At 56.1% G+C, this 20,602-nt stretch overlaps 2 protein-coding genes across 3 annotated transcripts in view; both read left to right on the top strand.

Moving 5' to 3' along the window:
* The window catches only part of ANKRD11 (ankyrin repeat domain 11), a 132,203-nt gene extending 117,158 nt beyond the window's left edge, over nucleotides 1–15,045 (top strand). For both annotated transcript variants that reach the window (XM_039558469.1, XM_039558470.1), the window contains exons 6-13: nucleotides 549–752; nucleotides 2,782–2,924; nucleotides 3,601–3,748; nucleotides 4,510–11,240; nucleotides 12,060–12,158; nucleotides 12,250–12,393; nucleotides 13,375–13,467; nucleotides 13,820–15,045. In XM_039558469.1, coding sequence (XP_039414403.1) covers nucleotides 549–752; nucleotides 2,782–2,924; nucleotides 3,601–3,748; nucleotides 4,510–11,240; nucleotides 12,060–12,158; nucleotides 12,250–12,393; nucleotides 13,375–13,467; nucleotides 13,820–14,005 — 7,748 coding nt within the window. In that variant the 3' untranslated portion in view covers nucleotides 14,006–15,045. The remainder of the gene's footprint in view (nucleotides 1–548; nucleotides 753–2,781; nucleotides 2,925–3,600; nucleotides 3,749–4,509; nucleotides 11,241–12,059; nucleotides 12,159–12,249; nucleotides 12,394–13,374; nucleotides 13,468–13,819) is intronic.
* A 1,268-nt stretch (nucleotides 15,046–16,313) lies between these two features.
* On the top strand, nucleotides 16,314–20,586 carry SLC22A31 (solute carrier family 22 member 31). Its single transcript, XM_039558472.1, is given in 10 exon segments — nucleotides 16,314–16,448; nucleotides 18,107–18,210; nucleotides 18,287–18,441; nucleotides 18,613–18,781; nucleotides 19,064–19,185; nucleotides 19,302–19,404; nucleotides 19,480–19,694; nucleotides 19,792–19,903; nucleotides 19,988–20,198; nucleotides 20,201–20,586. Coding segments are annotated over 10 exon segments (1,356 nt in total). The 5' UTR covers nucleotides 16,314–16,421; the 3' UTR covers nucleotides 20,339–20,586.
* The last annotated feature ends 16 nt before the right edge of the window (nucleotides 20,587–20,602 follow it).

Below are 20,602 nucleotides of genomic sequence, written 5' to 3' on the forward strand. Positions count from 1 at the left end.
ACCTGCCCCACCCCCCGGGTTTTTGGAGGGTCTGTGCTATCCGTGTGCTCACATCCACATCCTACACACAACACTGCAGCTTTTAGCAAAAAAACCACCAATCTCTCCACTTACGTTGCTGTTATTTGGGAAAACTAAAAGAGAAAAAGCTGCAGAGTGTCGAGAGCATTCCAGTGTTCTCCCAGGAAATGCACATTCTCCTCCCAAGGCCATCAGACCTCACATGTGCTTGGTAAAAGGCCACTTCTCTCGAGAATTGAGGTTTGGGGGTAAGGAGCTGCATTGTCTGCTCCCAAATCACGGGATTGCCCACAGCATTTGCCAGGACTGCAGCTCTCCAGTGGGCTCTGGCAGCCCGCAATTCCCACCTCCGTGGGACACACAGGCTGCTCTGTTCACATCCACTCCGGAGCTTGGGTTGCCTCTGGCTGCCTTGTGGTGAATATTTTGGGAAGAGCCGAGACGAAACGCGATGCACGAGCTCCCTCTAAGGGCTTAGGAGTTGTTTGGAATGGCAGCTGCTGACGCTGTTTCTCTCCTCCCTGCAGTTGACACAACACCAAAGCATCCCTCTCAGTCTACAGTTTGTCAGAAGGGAACTCCCAACTCTGCCTCCAAAACCAAAGATAAAGTAAATAAGAGAAACGAGCGAGGAGAGACTCGGCTGCATCGCGCTGCCATCCGCGGGGACGCCCGGCGCATCAAGGAGCTCATCATCGAGGGTGCAGATGTCAATGTGAAGGACTTTGCAGGTAACAGCCCAGGAATCCCAACCTTTTACCACCTGGTTGTGTGTTCCACCTCCAAGAGTGACTCCCACCAGAAAAAGTAGTTTGTTCCTAACACAGGGTTGTGCCGTGGAAAGAGGGGATTTGCCAAAAATCGTGGTTTTGTTCTTTGAAGAGGAAAAAGTCTTTTTGCCCTTTAAAAAAAAAAAACAAAAAAACCAAACAGCAAAGAAAGGCCACATTAAAAAAACCTCCTGAAGCATCAGTTCTCTTGTTGGAGTTTGGGAGCAGAATTCCCAGGCTGTGCAGTCTGCTTGAGGTGGTGAAGCTGGGCTGGGCAGGATCCAGAGAATCCCTGGAGCTGCTGTGGTTCCACGCACCAGAACTGACCAGGCCACTCGGGACCATTTCCTTCTTCCCTTCCACGGGGGTGCTGTGTTGGAAGTCTGGAGGGGGATTTGCAAAGGGAGGTGGGCTGGTTTAGCTCTGTTTTTACTTAAAATAGAAGGAATTATGTGCACAGAAGTACAGCTGAGAGTGGGCTTGTGAAGTCATCACTCTGGAGCTGGGGGGCCGATGCCTGTGAATTTTTGGGAGTTGTTTTTAAGGACTGAATGTGGGGGTGCAGCTGATGGGGAGGGAATGTGAAGGGCAAGGTCAAGCTCCCAGCAGGCACCCAAATTGGAGGAGATGTTGACCATCCTGACCCTCAGCTCAGGAGTAGCACCACCTCCTCCTCGTCCTCCTACTCCTCCTCCTCAGCAGTGCTGCCAAGCTCCTGCTCAGGGTGGTGGGATGGGATGGGATGGGAACAACCCCGAGTCCTGCAGGGAGGAGGCAGCCATGGGATGATGGGGAAGGGGTGATGAAGGAGCCGTTCGGTGGGGCTGGATCAGCCTTTCTTCAGCGCGTCCGAGAGCTTGACTTTGCTGTTCTCTTTGCACGATTCTGGGGCTATAAATAAATAACGGCTGTTCCTCCGCCCGTATGATTAATCCCAGTGCCAGACTGAAGTATCAGTTGTGATTAATTCCGGGTACAGGTGCCCCCTCCAAAGGCTCCAAGTGAAGGTAATGGAACGTGCTCCCACGGCACTATCAGCAAAACACCGGAGCAGCCGCGCTGGGAAACTTCAAAACAGGCTCTGCTTAAAAATAGTCTGTTTGAACACGACAAAATATTTTGTTCTGTGCTCTTCAGAGATTTGTTTGAGAGCTGGAGCTGCCCTTACTGCTGAGACCCTGCTGTTTGGTTTCCCCGCGAGCCTGGGCCGGTGTTCCTGTGTTTGGAGAGCACACAGAAAATCTGTGTGGGGGCTGTCTCGGAGCTCAGGCCTGCTCTGGGCACCAGGGTTTCCCTTACAGAGGGATTGGAACCTAAAGCCAAACCTAAAGGCTAGAGAGGGATGTTTCACAGGACCATGGAGTGGCAGAACAAGAGGGAATGGCCTTAAACTGACGTAGGACAGGGTTAGATTGGATATTAGGAAGAAATTCTTCCCTGTGAGGGTGGGGAGGCCCTGGCACAGGGTGCCCAGAGAAGCTATGTCTGCCCTGTCACTGGAAGCATTGAAGACCAGGTTGGACAGGGCTTGGAGCACCCTGGGATAGTGGAAGGTGTCCCTGCCCACGGCAGGGGGTGAAACAAGATGAGCTTTAAGATCCCTTCCAACCCAGTGGTATAAAGGGCAACAGATTTAAGACCTGCCTTTCACATGACATCAGCAATTCTCCTTATTTTCCAAATAAAACTTTCCCTTTCCATTTCCTGGGGCTGTATCCGGTCTGGCAGATGCTCTGACTGTAGCACATGGCGTGACCAGAGGGAAAAGTGGGATTGATTCTATCACTGCCTGGCAGGAGTAGCAGGGCAGAGCTGCAGGTTCCTTCCTGCTGTGCCATGGGGATCTGGGCAAACACAGCCAACTTGGCTGTCAGAGCAACACAGCCCTGGCCACACTGACCCTGCAGCCTCTGGGCCTGGAGGAGACTTGCCCTGTGTCTGAGTGTCCTGTGAAGGTGGTGCCGTGTGCTGAGTGTCGCTGTCCTTGCAGGCTGGACGGCGCTGCACGAGGCCTGCAACCGGGGCTACTACGACGTGGCCAAGCAGCTGCTGGCGGCCGGCGCCGAGGTCAACACCAAGGGGCTGGACGATGACACCCCCCTGCACGACGCGGCCAACAACGGCCACTTCAAGGTTGGGGTGCTGGAGCTCACTGCTGTGCTCTAAATGACTCTTCTGGAAACTTGTGCTTCAAGCAGCCCGCTGAAAACACGGAGATTCTGAGTATTTTTTTTTCATTTCCTGTGTAATGGGCAGGAATTTGTGCTCAAGGCCAGGCTGGACAGGGCTTGGAACAACCTGGGTTAGTGGAAGGTGTCCCTGCTCACGGCCAAGTGTGGAACAAGATGGGCTTTAATGTCCCTTCCAGCCCAAACTATTCCCTGATTCTGTGAATGTCCCTGTCTCAGAGCTGTTGAGTGTTTTACTTGGAGCTCCCCTGCACAGGGGATGGTTCATCCTTCTGGAATTGGGACAGGAGTATGATTTTGTACCTTGTTCTTTCCCCTTCTTTCCTGCCCAGGTTGGTTCTTAGAATCACAGTATCATTAAGGTTGGAAAAGACCTCCACAATCAGAGCCCAGCCCTTAACCTAATGCTGCCAATGCACCACTAAACCCTGTCCTTAAATGTTTTTTGGCCACTTTCAGGGATGGTGATTCCACCACTTCACTGGGAATGTTGCTGGGGTTTCTCTCTTATGTTAGTCCTGAAGACATCACTCTTTTAGTTATGTATTAAAATAATGCAAAAAAACCCCCCTGGAATGAAAACATCATGAGCATCTTCAAGCCTCAATTTCTCTTTTCAGGTGGTGAAATTGTTGTTGCATTATGGAGGGAATCCTCATCAAAGCAACAGGAAGGGCGAGACACCTTTAAAAGTAGCGAATTCTCCCACCATGGTGAACCTGCTCCTGGGGAAGACCACGTACCCCTCCAGCGAAGAGAGCTCCACAGGTGAGACTGGCCTTTCTGTGGCCATGGCAGTGACACTCGTGGCCTGCAGCTGTCTGTTAACACAGAGACCTTAAGAGGACGGTGAAGTTAGACTCCTGTCAGATGCTGCCGTGGTCAGGAGCCCACCCGTAGCTGTAACCCAAATTCAGACAACCTAACCACCAGCTTTAGCTCGGGGGGCTGCTTGCCCTGGAAGCCAACGTTGAGATCGCTTCCCTGGTGCAGTCGGGATGTGGGATTGGAAGCCAATTGCAGGTAAATGGATGTCTTACCTTTGGAAGGTGGGCTGTTCCAGTGGAGAGGAGGAGGTTTGTGTGCCCACCCTGTGTTCCTGTCCCTTGGCTGTCCCAGCACTGGTGTTTCAGGTTCTGCTTCTGGGCTGTGCCTGCTAGAGCTTCTTCCACCAGTGCCACCATTGTGGGACACTCTACAGGTTTTAATTAGTGCAAATTAGAGTTTCCAGTCTTTTGGGGAACCTTTACCCACACTGTGTGCAGTCACAACCCTGTTCCAAAGTTCTTGTGATACACCCAGGATGTTATTTTGAGGAGCATCCCTTGCAGGTTGGAGCTGGAGGAGCTTCCTTCCAAAAAGATCCCCCAGCCTGGCATTCCGAGCTGTTGGCTGCCAACTTGCAAAGGCTGGGTGAGGCCAAAGGGCATCAGGGCTGTTTGCAGGGGTTGGTGTGTGCAGGAGACCACCGATGTTCCCCCCCCAAAACCCTTGGCAGTCCCTAACACGCTTTTCTTCTCTCTCTGCAGAGACCTCAGAAGAGGAGGACGCCCCTTCCTTCGCTCCCTCCAGCTCCGTTGATGGCAATAACACAGACTCAGAGTTTGAGAAGGGTTTGAAGCACAAGCCCAAGGCCCAGGAGCCCCCCAAAACCATCACCCCGGTAAAGGATGAGTATGAATTTGATGAGGACGATGAGCAGGACCGGGTCCCGCCGGTCGATGACAAACATTTGCTGAAAAAGGATTACAGGAAAGAGACTAAAGCAAACAGTTTCATTTCCATACCCAAAATGGAAGTGAAAACTTATACTAAAAATAACACAATTACACCAAAGAAAGCTGCCCACCGCATCCTGTCGGACAGCTCGGATGAGGAGGAGACCAGCGTGGCCGTGGGCACGGGGGAGAAGCTGCGCCTCTCCACCCACTCCATATTGCCCAGCAGCAAAATTCGGGAGCCCACCAGCGCCAAGGCACCCAAGGAGAAAAGCAAAGTAAAAAAGAAGCGGAAGAAGGAGACAAAAAGCAAAGAGGTTCGGTTTGGCAAAAAAAATGACAAGTTTTGTTCCTCTGAATCAGAGAGTGAAAACGTGGAGAGTGAGGAGGATGATAGAGACTCTCTGCAGAGCTCTAGCTGTGTAAAGGACTCAAGGCTAGTGCTAAAGGAGTCCTCCTTGTTTAACTCTCTGTCTGCCTCATCGACCTCTTCTCATGGGAGTTTAGCATCCCAGAAACACAATCCTAATCTTACAGAACAGCACTCCAAGCACTGGAGGACGGACAATTGGAAAACCATATCTTCTCCAGCTTGGTCAGACGTCAGTTCCCTATCGGACTCCACCAGGACGAGGCTGACGAGCGAGTCAGACTATTCGTCCGAGGACTCGAGCTTAGAGTCACTAAAGCCAGTCAGGAAGAAACCAGAGCACAAAAAGAAAAACACCCCCCACAACACTGTTTCTGAGAAAAAGAATTCATTCCATAGCAATGTGGATGGAGCAATTCCAAAGCTGGACAAGGAGGGGAAGGTTGTTAAAAAGCATAAAACAAAACACAAACATAAAAACAAGGAGAAGGGACAGTGTCCTGTCAGCCAAGACATTAAAATAATCAAAACATTTTCTTTTGAGTTTGAGGACTCTAAACAAAAGCCTGAGAAAGCCTTGATAGTAGAGACAGAAAATCCAGTCGAAAACAAGTTGAAAGTGTTAAAGCACGATCGGGAACATGGTAAGAAGGAGGAAAAGCTCCCCAAAGGTAAAGCAGAGGAGAAGGAGTGGTTGTTTAAAGATGAGACTGGAAAATCCTCAAAAGAGGAGAAATCGTTAAGAAAAATCAAAGATGGTAGTAAAGACCTGAGCAAATCCTTCAGAGAAGGATTGAGTAAATCAGAAAAAGAGAAACCTGTCAAGGAGAAATCTCCCAAGGAGGAGAAGCCGAGAATACACAAGGAGGAGAGAAAGAAGAAGTCAAAGGACAAGCAGTCCAAATCTGAGAAGAAGAATGAGCTGAAGGAGGAGAAGGTTTCTAAACTAGAGAAAGAAAAATCCTTCAAGGAAGAGAAGGAAAAATGCAAAAAAGAAAAACTTTACAGGGATGAGTCTGGGTTTGATGAGTTTAATAACAAAACTCAATTTGCTGAAAGCGAGGACACGAAGTTCAGCCTTTCGGATGATCAGCAGGAGAGGTGGTTTTCAGACTTGTCCTCTGATTCATCCTTCGATTTCAAGGGTGAGGACAGCTGGGATTCTCCAATAACGGATTTCAGGGAGATTAAAAATGACACCGTGGCAAAATTAATCATAGAACCCGTGAAAGAGGAAATTAAAGACAAGAAAAAGGAAAATAAAATGAAAGAGAAGAAGGAATACAACGAGAAGCGGAATGAAAAGGACACTTTCTTAAAGAAGAAGGAGAGGGATTATGTGGAGAAAAGCTCTGAGAAGAAAAAGGACCAAACAGACAGACACAAAGTTACTCCCAGTTATTTGCCTGAAAAGGATAAGAAAAGGAAGGATTCTGTGGAGACTGGCAAGGAGAGGAAAGAAAAAGACACAGGTGAAACCACCAAAGACAGAAAAGATTCCTCTGATGGCTCTAAAGAGCGAAAAGATCCCAAGACGAAGCAGGAGGAGCCCTATCGAGATGACTTCAAGGAGTACAGCTGTGAAACATTCTTCAAGGATAAGTCTGACCCCGAGTTCAGTGGGAAAACCCTGGAGAGTTGGGAGAGGCACCATTCTGGGAAGGAAAAGGAGAAGAAAGATGCTCCTGATAAAGAAAAAAAAGAAAAGGTGAAGCCAGAAAAATACAAGGAAAAATCCAAAGAAGGCGACAAGGAGAAAAATGAAAAAGCTGCTCCAGAGAAAATCCTGAAGGACAAAGAACTAGAGAAGAGTTTCAAAGAGAAGAAAGAAACCAAGGAGAAGTACAAAGATCTTCACAGCAAAGACAAAGAGAGGAAGAGTTCTTTCGACCAGGTGAAGGAGAAGAAAGAGAAAAACTTTTCCACAGACAGAGACGATTTCTCCGAGAAGAAGGATGAGAAGAAAGGCAAGGAGAAGAGCTGGTACAGCATCGCTGACATCTTCACGGATGAGAGCGAGGACGAGAGGGACGATTACAGCCTGAGTGGGTTCAAGGTGGGCGACTCGGCCGGGAGCGAGATGCATCGCCTGGACAGTCTGCAGGACAAGGACGACGGCGCGGCGGCCGAGAAGGAGCTGTACCCCGACAAGCACCGCAAGTACTCCTCCGACCGGCAGCACTCGGAGAAGCAGAAGGATAAGGAGTCCAAGGAGAAGAAAAAGGACAAAGGAACATCAGAAGGGGGAAAGGAGAAGAAGGAGAAGAGTTCCTTTGAGAAACACAAAGAGAAGAAGGATAAAGACTCCAGTGAGAAGTACAAGGACAGGAAGGAAAGAGTGTCCATAGATTCCACTCAGGAGAAGAAAAACAAGCAAAAGCTCCCAGAAAAGGTTGAGAAGAAACACACCAGTGATGACAAGGTGAAAAGCAAACATAAGGAGAAGCCGGACAAGGAGCATTCCAAAGAGAAGAAGTCTTCAAAAGGAGGGGAGTCAGAGAAGAGCCTGCTGGAGAAACTGGAGGAGGAGGCTCTGAATGACTACAGGGATGACTCCAATGACAAGATCAGCGAGATCTCCTCTGACAGCTTCACGGACAGAGGGCAAGAGCCAGGACTCACCAGCCTCTTTGAGTCTTCTAACCTCTCTCTGACCGACGCCGCTGAAGAAAAGTTTAAGGACTCTCTCCCTTTACCCTGCCTGCAGGACAAACTCAAGGAGAAGGAGAGGCACCGACATTCCTCATCTTCCTCAAAGAAAAGTCACGAGAAGGAAAAAGCAAAGAAGGAGAAGACAGAGAAAAAGGAAAAATCAGATGAATTCAAGGACTCCAGCAGCAGAAAGGATTCCACTCATTATGAAAAGGATTTCTCTGTGGATGGGGAGGCTTTTGGCTCTTCTTACAACATGAAGGGAGAGGCTGATGAGGAACCGGAGAAGAGCATTGATTACTTATTTTCTGAAAAGAAGGATAAAAATGATTCTGAAAGAGAGCTGTCAAAGAAGGCGGAGAAAGAAAAGACTTACGGTTCCAGCACCATCAGCACAGCTAAAGAGAAAAAGAAGCGGGATAAACACAAGGAAAAATGGAAGGAGGAAAAGGAAAAGCATAGGGACAAACACACAGATGGTTTCTTTAAACATCACAAAGATGAGCCAAAGTCAACACTCAAAGACAAGGATGGGCCTCAAGTTACCACCTTTAAAGATAAATCCAAGGAGGACAACCTCAAATTTGGTGAAACCAAGCTGAAGGAGAAGCTCAAGGAGAATCAAGACAAAGACAAATCAGAGTCCATAAAAATAAGCAACGGGAATGAAAAAATAACCCTTTCCAAAGACAGCAGCAAGAAGGATGCCAGGCCGAGGGAGAAACTTCTGGGAGATGGTGATTTGATGATGACCAGCTTTGAGAGGATGCTGAGCCAGAAAGACCTGGAGATCGAGGAACGCCACAAAAGGCACAAGGAGAGAATGAAGCAAATGGAGAAAATGCGGCACAGGTCCGGAGACCCCAAGTTAAAGGACAAACTTAAAAGCTCAGAGGATGTGCGCAAGAGGAGCCTGGATCTGCCGACAAAGAAGCCGCTAACGCTGGACACGCAGCTCAAGGACAAGAAACTCAAAGAGTTGGGTCCCCTGACTCCTATTCTGTCACCAGAAAACAAGGCACAGCCTGCTGTGGGGACAGACTCCAAGGACTGGATCACGGGTCCTCAGCTGAAGGAGATCCTCCCGGCATCTCCCAGGCCGGATCAGAACCGGCCCACGGGCGTCCCGACCCCGGCATCCGTTGTGTCGTGCCCGAGCTACGAGGAGGTGATGCAGACGCCCAGGACTCCGTCGTGCAGCAACGAGGACTACACGGACCTGATGTTCGAGTGCGCGGACTCGCAGCACTCGCTGCCCATCTCCACCATGTCCATGAACGCCTGCTCTCCTTCCTTCTTTGACAGATACACCAATGTTAACAGCGGGCTCCCTGAGAACCCCAGTCAGACCCCAACTCGCACCATACCCTCCTCGAATCTCTACCGTTCCATCTCGGTGGATATCAGGAGGGCACCCGAAGAGGAATTCAGCGTCGGAGATAAGTTTTTCAGGCAGCAAAGTGTCCCAGCAACATCAAATTATGACTCTCCAGTGCAGCATTTAATGGAGGAGAAAGTTCCCCTTCCCTCTGTTCCTGCTGAGAAGTTCCAGTGTTTGTCTCCTGGGTATTACTCCCCGGATTATGGAGTTTCCTCACCCAAAGTGGAAGCTTTGCACTGCGCGCCGGGAGCCGTCAGCGGGGTCGCCCAGTCGCCCGAAAGTGTCTTCTCTGGTTTACAAGCAAAATCCTCCCCTTCGCACAGGGATGAGTTGCTGGCTCCTTCAGTGGAAAGTGCTCTTCCCCCTGACCTCGGCATGCCCCTGGACACCACGGAGGAGCAGCAAGCCACTGCCTCCATCATGCCCCCAGAATCCACCTACCTACCACCCATCGAAGAAAACCATTTTAGTTCGGGAATGCCAGAACAAAACAACATAGACTGGGATAACCCTCCTTCCCGAAACCCAGACACCACCATTCCTCCCAACCTGGTGGGCAACCCCGCAGAGCACTCTGTCACCTGGTCTGTGGGCTCGGAGCTTCTGATGAAATCTCCCCAGAGGTTTTCCGAGTCCCCTAAACCCCCGCTCTGTTCCCTAGAGCCGATTCATCCTGCGCCAGTAGCTTTCATTCCCACAGAGACTTCCTACCCTGTTTCTCCCATCTCTTACCCTCTGTCAGTGTCTGAACCGAGGCTGGAGGAAGTCAAGGAGGATGCTGAGGAAGCAGTTCCAGGAGAAATTGCAAATGCTGAAGAGCAAGCTCCGTACATGTCCCCTACTAGGTTAGACACCTTCTTCAACAACTGCAAGCCTCTTCCAGAAGAAGCACCAGAGATCCCTCCAGAGCCCCCTTGTGTGCCAGCAGAACCTCAGGCCGAGGTTGTCACCGCACCAGAAAACAACTACTTGGAGAACAACAACGCAGCACCTGCGAACGCGGAGGAGGCGGTGACGTGGCCCGACCCCTTCACCAACACCGAGGATGACTTGGACCTTGGCCCATTCTCGCTTCCAGAGCTGCCACTCCAGCCTAAGGACGTTGCAGAGACGGAGATGACCGAGGCAGAGGCGGTGGAGGAAAGCCCAGCAGCAGCTTCAGAACCGAGCGCTGGGATCATCAAAGCCGGCCCGTCTGTGATAGCGTCCGGTGAGCCGGAAGAGCCTCCGGCCAGCCAGGCAGCGGCCACCCTGCCCACGGACACGGAGCCACCAGCAGAGGAGCAGAAAGCAGAAGTGGCTGCACAAGAAGCCGCCTCGGAAGCGCTGAACGCAGCTGAGGAGAAGGCAGCGGAGGACTCGGAAGCGCAGGTTTTCCAGCAGACCCCATCTGAGTCCACGCAGGCAGAGAGCAAAGAGGTGGAGGCCGTGCAGGAGGAGCTGTCGTCGGCCGGTGGGGCGGCAGAGGGCAGCTCCCAGCCCTGTCCCGTGCCCGTGGCGGGCTCTGAGGGCAGCGTTCCGCAGGACGGTGCTGCGGCCCGTGGCGGGAGCCAGGCCCCACCATCCCAGACGGACGCACCTCCTGGCAATGCTCAAGCAGAAATTGTTGAACCAGTACAAAAACCAGTAGCAGAAGCTCCCAAACCACCCAAAATAGAAGAGATTCCTCAGCGGATTACCAGGAACCGGGCTCAGATGCTCGCCAACCAAAACAAGCAGAACGCCGCCGCATCCGAGAAGGAATTTCCTCCCGTCTCTGCGCCCGTCACGCGTGCCAAAGGCCGCATCACGGAGGAGGACGATTCCCAGGCTCAGCACCCACGGAAGCGCCGCTTCCAGCGCTCCAACCAGCAGCTGCAGCAGCAGATCAACACGTCCACCCAGCAGACGAGGGAGATGATCCAGCAGACACTGGCAGCTATCGTCGATGCGATCAAACTGGACGACATCGAACCTTACCACAGCGACAGGTCCAACCCCTACTTCGAGTACCTCCAGATCAGGAAGAAGATTGAGGAGAAGCGGAAAATCCTGTGCTATATAACTCCCCAAGCTCCGCAGTGCTACGCTGAGTATGTCACCTACACAGGCTCCTACCTGTTGGATGGCAAACCCCTAAGCAAGCTCCATATTCCAGTGGTGAGTCACCTTCTGTCTTTAGCCTCAGGAACTGTCCCCCCCTCACTGTTACAGACGCATCCACGTTGTCCCCCATGCCCTGTGACCACCTTGCAATGCCAGCGTGCCCTGACCTGCCTTTAGAATATGACACCAAACCTGAGCCTGGGTAAGAGCCTGGCTGTGTGGTAAATGCAGCCCCTGAGATGCTGCATTTTTGCAGGGAGGACCTTGGGCTCTGCTGAAGGACCTGAGGTTTGGTCAGGCTTTAGAGCGAAGTTTCTAAGAATCCAGTGGATTTGAGGCTGGAAGGTAAAGCTGCTCTTGCAGCAGTGTAGTAACAGGATAATAAACCCAGAACATGGGAAAAAGATGGCTCTTAACTCCTGCCATCATTTTCCCTAGCTCTGCTCTTTGACTTGGCACTGGGATCAGCATTTCACTGCTGTGCTGCAGGAGCAGCCTCGCTAATACAAGTGCAACAGTAAACGCAGTGCTGCAGGTGGCAAATCTGGGATCCAGCTTGGAGGAGAAGGGTCAGTGTGACCAGGCACCATTCCTTGCTGCACACCCTGCCCTGCAGCACGAAGGCAGGTCAGGCTCTGGTTGTGCAGGCTGAGCTCTGCTCCCAGCACTGGGCTCCTCTTGCCAAGTTCTCACCCTCTCTGAGGTCTGGGCACTGGCAGGACCTTGTCCTTGGCAGAGCTTCTCCGCGGTCTTCATAGGCACCCCATGGGATGTCCCTGCTCCCTCTGTGGCCTACACACATTTTGGGGGGCAGGCAGCCCCCAGGCCGTGCCCCACGGAGATCCTGCTCTCAGCCTGTGCCTGTGCCCGCAGATCGCACCGCCGCCGTCGCTCGCGGAGCCGCTCAAGGAGCTCTTCAAGCAGCAGGAGGCCGTGCGGGGGAAGCTGCGGCTGCAGCACAGCATAGAGCGGGTAAGGGGACACTCCAGCTGGGCAGCAGGCCCCGAATTTCCTCTGCTGGCGAGGCTGAGGCTGCCACACTCACTGCTCTGCTCTTCCTCAGGAGAAGCTCATCGTCTCCTGCGAGCAGGAGATCCTGAGGGTGCACTGCCGGGCAGCGAGGACCATTGCCAACCAGGCCGTGCCCTTCAGTGCCTGCACCATGCTGCTGGACTCTGAGGTGTACAACATGCCTCTGGAAAATCAGGTCAGTGCCTGGCTCAGTGCTGAGGAAGTGTCTCAGGGACTGTGCAGGACCCTGAGGGAGATGGGCTTTTCTGGAGGGATGGAGGGAAGGATGGAGGCAGGAGTTACTAAGGCTCTCCTTGCTCAGGTCACCCACCACAGCCCGCATGGCAGGATGTCACCTTCCCCAGAGGGCAGGGTCAGATGGGATATTGGGAAGGAATTCTCCCCTGTGAGGGTGGGCAGGCCCTGGCACAGGGTGCCCAGAGAAGCTGTGGCTGCCCCATCCCAGGCAGTGTCCAAGGCCAGGTTTAAGGTCCCTTCCAGTCCAAACCATTCTGTGACTGGGAACATCATTTGCCTCATCTGCCTCAGTTTCCACATGTGTGCTGAGGAAGGAAATAGACTCAGGAATGTGGGATACAGGGAGTTCGTGTCTGTTAGCAGCAGAAATGGCTCAGCTTTTTCTGTGAGTCTTGGGACCCTCCGTCCTTCTTGGTCAGGATCATCTGCATGCTGGGAAGGGTTTCCTTTACTACACGCTGGGGTGTCTTTTCCTGTGAAAGGAAGGGAAGAGAATCATTACACTGCTGCATTGCAGGAGGGATCGTGGGCAGGACAGGATCCTGGGATTTATTAGTGAGCTGCATATTGATCCAGGAGCTCTGATTGATCCATTGGCATTTCCCAGCCAAGGGTCTGTGCTGCTGCGATCTTGGCGTGAGTTGAAGGAGTCAGAGAGGTGCAGGTGCTGTGATGGGCTGACATGGACAGATTGCCTGCAAAGCAAGGAGAAACAGGGACTGTGTGCACAGGGGTGCCATCCCCATGTGAGGCTGAATCCCTGGAAAGGGCTGCAGGAGCAGCTGGGCTGCATCTGCCCTTCCTGCAGGTTCTGAGGAGTGTGCGCCCCAGGAGGGGCTTGAATATGGCCTGTGAGACCTGTAACTGCTTGAAGTCCAAAACTAATCCCGTGTCCTGCCCTTTGCTGTCCCATCCTTAGGGAGACGAAAACAAATCGGTCAGAGACCGTTTCAACGCGCGACAGTTCATTTCCTGGCTGCAGGACGTGGATGACAAGTACGACCGGATGAAGGTGAGAGCTGTGGGAGCCCTGTGCTCCAGGCAGGGGCATTCCAGGAGAGTTCTGCCTGTGGCTGGAGCCTGGGAGCTGCCTTAGTGGTTTCCAGCGTGGAGTCGGTGTCCCGAGATTGTCAGGGCAGTGTTGCATGGGAGGGGATGCTCTGGAGTGCTGACAAGCCTTGCAAACACAAACTTTGGGGTTTGCCTTGGCTCCTGCTGGAGCTGGGCTCAGCGGACATTCCAAATCCAGGTGTCCTGTGTGTGGCATCCCTTGCTGCATTTAATCCTGTGCCCACAGTGGCTGCATGTCCCCTCCCTTTGCCTGCCACTCAGCCCTCATGTCCCACTGTTGTTTCCCTATGCAGACATGCCTGCTCATGCGACAGCAACACGAAGCAGCTGCCCTGAACGCGGTGCAGAGGATGGAGTGGCAGCTGAAGGTGCAGGAGCTGGACCCCGCGGGGCACAAATCCCTCTGCGTGAACGAGGTGCCCTCGTTCTATGTGCCAATGGTCGACGTGAACGATGACTTTGTGCTCTTGCCGGCATGACAGTTCCAGCCCAGGAGACATCACTGAACACTGGCAAGGACGGGAGCACTCCGAGGTCGGGCGGTCGAGCTCACATTCACCCTTAACCGCTTGCTGATGAATCCCTGGTCAGAGGAGGAGGAAGCAGCTATCGGCAGAAAACAAAACAATAAGAAAAATAATTGCACTTTCTTCACGACGTGTCCCTCGCTTCCGGACTGACGCGGCTCCGCGGGGCAGCGGGCCGGGCGCAGCTCCTTCCCACCGGCGCCCGCAGCGGGGAGGCTCCGGGCAGCGCGGGCAGCGGGCGCTCAGCGGCCCCGGGACTGGCCGAGGCGCGGAGGGAGGAGGCCAAGGACACCGTGTGTGTGTTGCAGAAGCTGCTGAGCAGGGCCAGCAACCACGTGAACCATGTACTTGTGAACACCGTGATTTCCAGCTCTCTGTTTTCCACCGGGCGCGGATCTCCTCTTGGAGAAGCTGCAGTAGGAAACCATGGGGGGAGGGGGGGTGTTTGAGTTTCTTGTTCCATCATGGGTATGTCTAAAAAAAAAAAAAAAAACTACTACAAAAAAAAAATCACAAAAAAACCCAATTAGAAACAAAAGGACAGTGTCCAAGCTGGGCAGCGGCGGCTCCGGAGCGGGGACAGCTCCGGGATGTGCCGGCGGCCCCGCAGCAGCCGCTGCCACCGCTGGGGATGGGCAGAGGAGCCGCCGGGGCGGCACGGCCGGGGAGACGGCGACGCAGAGAAAGGACTTTGCCAACTGTGTTTTTAATGGAGTAAAATCCACGTGGTTTATATATTTTTTCCTTTAATCTTGGGCATTTCGTTTCTCTTTCTGAGAACATAACTTGAAAACACTACAGAGCCAATACTCATATAAAGAAAAATTGTATCCCATAAATGCTGTACAGTTTTTATATACATTAACAATGTACTTTTGCTGCCTTCTAGATAATTTATTTTGCAACACATTACTGCACAGTTGTAAATAACTTATGTACTGTAACATCACTTTCAGTTATGTGTAAAGAAATAAATAAATTAATTAAAATTATCTTTGTATTTATAGTTCACCCTGGGCAGCAGTTTTCCTGTCAAGGAAAAAGTTGCCCAGAGCAGCTGCCCTTGGCAGGGGATGGAACAAGATGAGCTTTAAGGTCCCTTCAAGTGCAAACTATTCCATGATTTTAAATATCATTCTTCTTTTTCTGTGCCTCTTTGTGTGCAGTGGGGTTGGAACCCGCCAGGTGTGCCGGTGGTTGTGGTGGGGTGGGTCATGAGGAGAGGAGGACCCCCTGTGCTGGTGGATTCGCCACCCCTGGAGTGACTGAGCCAGCAATGCTCTTTTGGGGCTGCAGAGTCTGGACAAGGATGGGTGGATCCAGGCACTCAGTCCTCACTCACCAGTTCAGGGATGCAGCTGGAGGCAGATCCCAGTGCCTTTCCATGATCTCTGTGCCTTCCTTCCTCCTGCTGCCCGGCCTTCCCTGATGGCTGCAGCTGCCAACCCCAGGCAGGAGTGAGAGGTGGCCCCCACGGACCCCTCTGCCAGCTCGGTTCTCCACCTTCCTCTCTTGGGTTTTCCCGGTGCTGGTGCTGGCCGAGTGTCTCAGCTGCTGCTTTGGGAAGCAAAGATGTTCCAAATGCCATTTGTTCCTCTGCTGGCATGTCCTGGCTGGGGGGACCAGAGGAGATCCCTGGATTCAGCTCCCAGACCCAGCTCCTCCCTCGCTGCTGCCGGCTTTGCAGTCACTTGAGGAATTTTCCACAGCTGGGGCAGTGGGACCCTGGAGGCTTTCGCTGCAAAGCATCACAGCAGCCTCGGAGCCAGGGGGGTCCCACCTTCCCCTGCCCAACCCTCCGCTCCTGCCTTGGCACCTTTGGCACCAGGACCAGGGTTCACACAGCCACAGCAGGCCTGGCAGGGCCATGTCCCAGCTACAGCCAGAGGAATTTTCCCCCCATCCTTGCCCAGGGTTGTGGGATGAGTGTGGTGGGGCACTGGAGCGAGTGCTGGGACCAGGGGCTGCTTCAGTGTCAGGGGCTTCAAGAAAGCAGCCACAGGTAACACTTCAATTAATGTCCATCCCTGCTCTTTAATTTGTTAAAGAGCCATGAATTCATCTCCGTAGTCACACACCAGCCTTCTATGAGTGCCTAAAGCTGGAAAGTCCCACAGGCTCATCTGACCACGGTGCTGGTGACCTTGGGAGTCTCCAGGGTCAGTTTTCCTCCCGCTGCTGTAACTCCCAGACGTGTGCGTGGGTGTGGATCCCTTGGAGGGAGGCAAAAAAAATGTAGATGGGATTTTTTTTTAGTGTGATTTTTCAATGTTGAGTTTGCAGGTGTGACTTTTCAGTGTGATTTTCAATGTGAGTTTGCAGATGGAATTTTTCCACCATTGCAGGTCTGAAGCTGAGCACCCGAGCGATGCTGCTGCCCCCAGAAATGACGTTTGTGAGTAAACTTTAAAAGGAAGAGGGAAATAAATGCTATTTGCAGTTCGACTGCTCTGTTGGCTCTTCCCACGGGCTCACATGGTGCTGGGTGCCAACACGTTCCCTTCCTGCAAGGGGGGAGTCACAGATGCCACTGGCCCCCTTTGAGGTTTGGGGGGACCTGGGTGCATTTGTGGGTGTGTACAGATGGGTGCTGGCACCCCCGGCTGCACCCCAGGACCCCCGACACCAGCTGGAGCAGGGGGTCCCCCAGCCCTGAGAGGGTGCCTTGGTCTGGAGCACCATGGAGAAGGGGGGCTGAGCTGGGCTGGGGGCGGTGAGCCGGGGCTGGGGGAGGGCAAACTGGGGCTGAGCTGGGGTGAATGGGGCTTGGAGAACCAAACTGGGGGCCTTGGGAGGGGGGAAACACCAGACTGGGAGTGCAGCGGGCTGGGCCCAGTGTTGCAGGGAGCGAACCAGGGCTGAGGGAGGCGAACCGGGCCGGGGATCTGAGCCGGGGCTGGGGTTTGTGAGCCGGGCTGGGGAGACAAACCGGGCTTGGGGGGGCGATTAGACCGAGCCTGAGCCTCGTGTTGCGGGGAGCAAACCGGGACTTGGCTGGTCTGAACCGGGGCTGAGGGGTCCGAACCGGGGCTGGGGGGTTCTCAACCGGAGCTGAGGGGTCCGAACCGGGGCTGGGGGGGTCAGATCCGGAGGGAGCCGTCGGGGCGGCGCCGCGGGGCGGGTCCGGCCGGTGCCGCCCCACCTGCCCGCGCCGAGCCCGAGCCCGAGCGCGGTGGCCGTGGCGGTGGCGGTGGCGGTGGCCGTGGCGGTGGCCGTGGCGGTGGCGGTGGCCGCGGCGATGGCGTTCGGGGGGTCGCGGCCGCGGGGCCGGCGGGCGGCGGGGGGGTGGGCTCCGTGCGCGGCGCTGGCGCTGGGGTGGGCGCTGGGGTGGGCGCTGGGCGCGGAGCCCCCGCACCGCTGCCGCCCCGACACCGCGCTGCTGCCGCCGCCGCTCCGCCGCCTCGGGGGCCCCGCGCTGCTCCGCGCCGCCGTCCCGCGCCTCCGCGGCGGCTGGAGCCCCTGCCAGCTGTACCGCTACCCCCCCGGAGCCCCCCGCCCCAACGGCACCGGGCCCTGCACCCGCGGCTGGCACTACGCGCTGCCCGCCGCCGGCCTCCGCGCCAACCTCGTCACACAGGTGGGGCACGGGGCTGGGGAGAGTGGGGGACCCCCGGGCCTGGGGCAGTCTGCGGTGCTGGAGGGGGCTGAGGGGTCCCGTGGGTAAAGGAGGGGTTAAGGGAGGGGCCTGGGAAAGCCGGGGGGGGGACAGCTGCGAACAAACTGGGGGGTCCCAGCCCCCAGGGGGAGCTGGGGACTCCGGTAAGGATCCCACGGGAAAGCCCTGGGTGGGCAGGGGGGAGCAGGGTGGACGACCCCACGGAGGGGGTTTGGGGCTGGCTGGGGGAGCCCTGGGGAAGGGGGCTGAGGGGCTGGAGGGTGTCCAGGGCTCTCGGAATCACCAGTACTGTCCCCTCTCATCTGTCCCCACATTTCTGTTTGTGGGGTGGGAGCTGTCCAGAAGCCCCCCAGCCCCATCCATCCCAGCCCTGTGGGCAGCGGCAGGGGGTCTCCCAAGGTCCCCAAGCTGACACCTCCCTGCTGTGTCCCCTGCAGTGGGACCTGGTGTGTGCCTCACGCTGGAAGGTGCCACTGGAGCAGACCACGCACCTGCTGGGCTGGACACTGGGCAGTGTCACTGCCGGCCTGGCCTGTGACAGGTAAAGGGGGTTCCCGGGCAGCCCCCATGGGCAGGTGGCACCGTGCCCAGCCCCTCTCACAGCCCGTCCCTGGCAGGTTCGGCCGCCGTCCCACCTTCCTGCTGTCCCTGGCGCTGGCCGTGCCCGTGGGCCTCGGCGTGGCACTGGCTGTGGACTTCCTCATGGTCCTGGTGGCACGGCTGCTCTTCGGGGCCGCGCTGGCAGGAGCCTTCCTCGCCCTCTACGTGGCACGTGAGTGTGATGGGGGCGGCCATAGGGGTGCGGGGACTGGGGGTGCTCCAGGATGCACTGGGAGCAGGATGCTGCAGGCTGTGGGATGTCCCAGGATATAGGATGCTCCAGGGTGTAGGATGGAAGCCCTGTGTGCTTGGCACCCATGGTGGCCCCCTCACTCGCTGCCAGGGCTGGAGCTGTGTGACCCCCCGCACCGGCTGGGGGTGACAATGGTGGCCGGATTCTTCTGGATCGCCGGGGAGCTGCTGCTGCCGGGACTGGCTCTGCTGTGCCGGGACTGGCGGGTGCTGCAGGGCGCTGTCACCATGATCCTGGCCCTGCTGGCTGCCTGCTGGTGGTAAGGACCCCCCGGGCAGGGGGCTGCGTGGGGCTGGGCTGTGCCACGGGGCTGGTGCCAAGCTGTTCCCAGCCCGGCAGACCCTGCCCAGGGCCGCGGCGGGGATCAAAGGCCACCCGGGGCTCTCCAGAGGAGTGGAACCCCCCCACCCTGGGCAAATGTTTGCTCAGGTTTGAAGCTGAGGGTTTCTGGGCAGCGTTGCTTTGAATCCGGGTGGGAAGGTCAGTGCTGGAGGGTGGCCAGGCCCATGGGGAGCCCCGTGACCTGACACTCATGCCCCAGGTGCCCGGCACTGTTGCTGGAGTCACCGCGCTGGCTGCTGGCCACACGGCAACTGGAGAGGGCCAGGAAGACCCTGCAGGCGCTGGCCGAGGACAATTGCCCCCAGGACAGCCTCCTCGCGGGTGCGTGGGGGACTCCGAGGGCGATCGGCCCCATCCCCAAAGCCGTGGTTGTGTGTGTGGGTGGGTGGGGGGGTGTGACAGAGCCGGCTCTATCCCGGGTGCCCTTCTCCCGGCAGAGCTGGAGGCCGTGTCCGAGGGGCAGCCCCGGTACCACTCTGTCTGCGAGATCTGCGGCACCAGGGTCATCTGGAAGAACGGCGCCATCCTCGGCTTCGCGGCGTGAGCGGCGGGGGGGTCGGCGGGGTGGGCATGGGGGGGCCCCACTCGCGGCCCCCTGACCCCGCTGTCCCGTAGGTTCATCGGCTCCGGCATCCGCCACTGCTTCACCCGCAACCTGGTCCCGCACCTGCCCCACTTCTTCTCCTCCCACCTGGTGCTTGTGAGCACCGAGGCGGCCGCTTGCCTCTTCGTGTGTCTGACGGCCGAGCGCTTCGGGCGCCGCGCCATCCTCCTGCTCTGCACCGTCCTCACCGGCATCTCCTCCCTGCTGCTGCTGGCCCTCACCCAGTGTAAGACCCTCGCGGGACCCCCGAGGACGCAGCCCCAGCCAGGGGGAAAAGAGGTGGGTGCAGAATTTGCCCCCTGATGTGCTTCGCCCCCCCCCAGACCTGCTGGAGCTCATTGTCCTGACGCTGTCCGTGGTGGGCACGGCCGCCTCCCACGCTGTCACCATGCTCAGCATCTTCTTTGCCAGCGAGGTTCTGCCCACCGTGGTCAGGTAACGGGGAGCTGCCTCCCTCTTGTGCTACCCCGGAGCGGGAGGCACCGGGCAGGGCCCCCTCTGAGCGTGTTCCTCCCCCAGGGGCGCCGGGCTGGGCCTGGTCGTGGGGGCCAATTTCGTGGGCAAGGCCGCGGCGCCCATCACCGCCATCCCCAACAGCCGCGGCTTCTTCCTGCACCACGTCGTGTTCGCCTCCTTCGCCATCCTGGCCGTGCTCAGCATCATGTTACTGCCCGAGAGCCGGGGCCGCAGCCTGCCCCAGTCCCTGCAGGACGGCGAGAGCCAGCGCCGCCCGCCCCCTGTTCCGCCGGCCCCCCCCGCGAGGACCACCTGCCCCTGCTGGACCCCCGCGCCATCCCCCACGACTATTCCCGCCTGGCCGCCTCCACCAAGAGGATGCTGCGCTCCCCGGAGCCCCCCCGCGAGATGTAGCCGTGTCCCCCCCCCCGCTCCCTGGGGTCTCCCTGCTGCTGGGGGGCTGAGCACGGTGTGGGACCCCAGTGCAGGGATGTAATGGGAATAGCAGGACACGCGTGGTGGAGGGGCCGGGGGAGCAGCGCCTCCCCCGCGGTGGGGCCGGATCCTGCCCCAGGAGCAGCGGTGCTGGGAGCCCTGGGGCGGGGGTGACGCCCCCCGGGGGTGCTGCCGGCTCCCAATAAAAGTGCCTTGTTTCTACGGGTCGCTGGTGTGGGGAGG

The sequence above is a fragment of the Corvus cornix genome, chromosome 11, assembly GCF_000738735.6.
Source record: "Corvus cornix cornix isolate S_Up_H32 chromosome 11, ASM73873v5, whole genome shotgun sequence".
Classification (NCBI taxonomy): domain Eukaryota; kingdom Metazoa; phylum Chordata; class Aves; order Passeriformes; family Corvidae; genus Corvus; species Corvus cornix.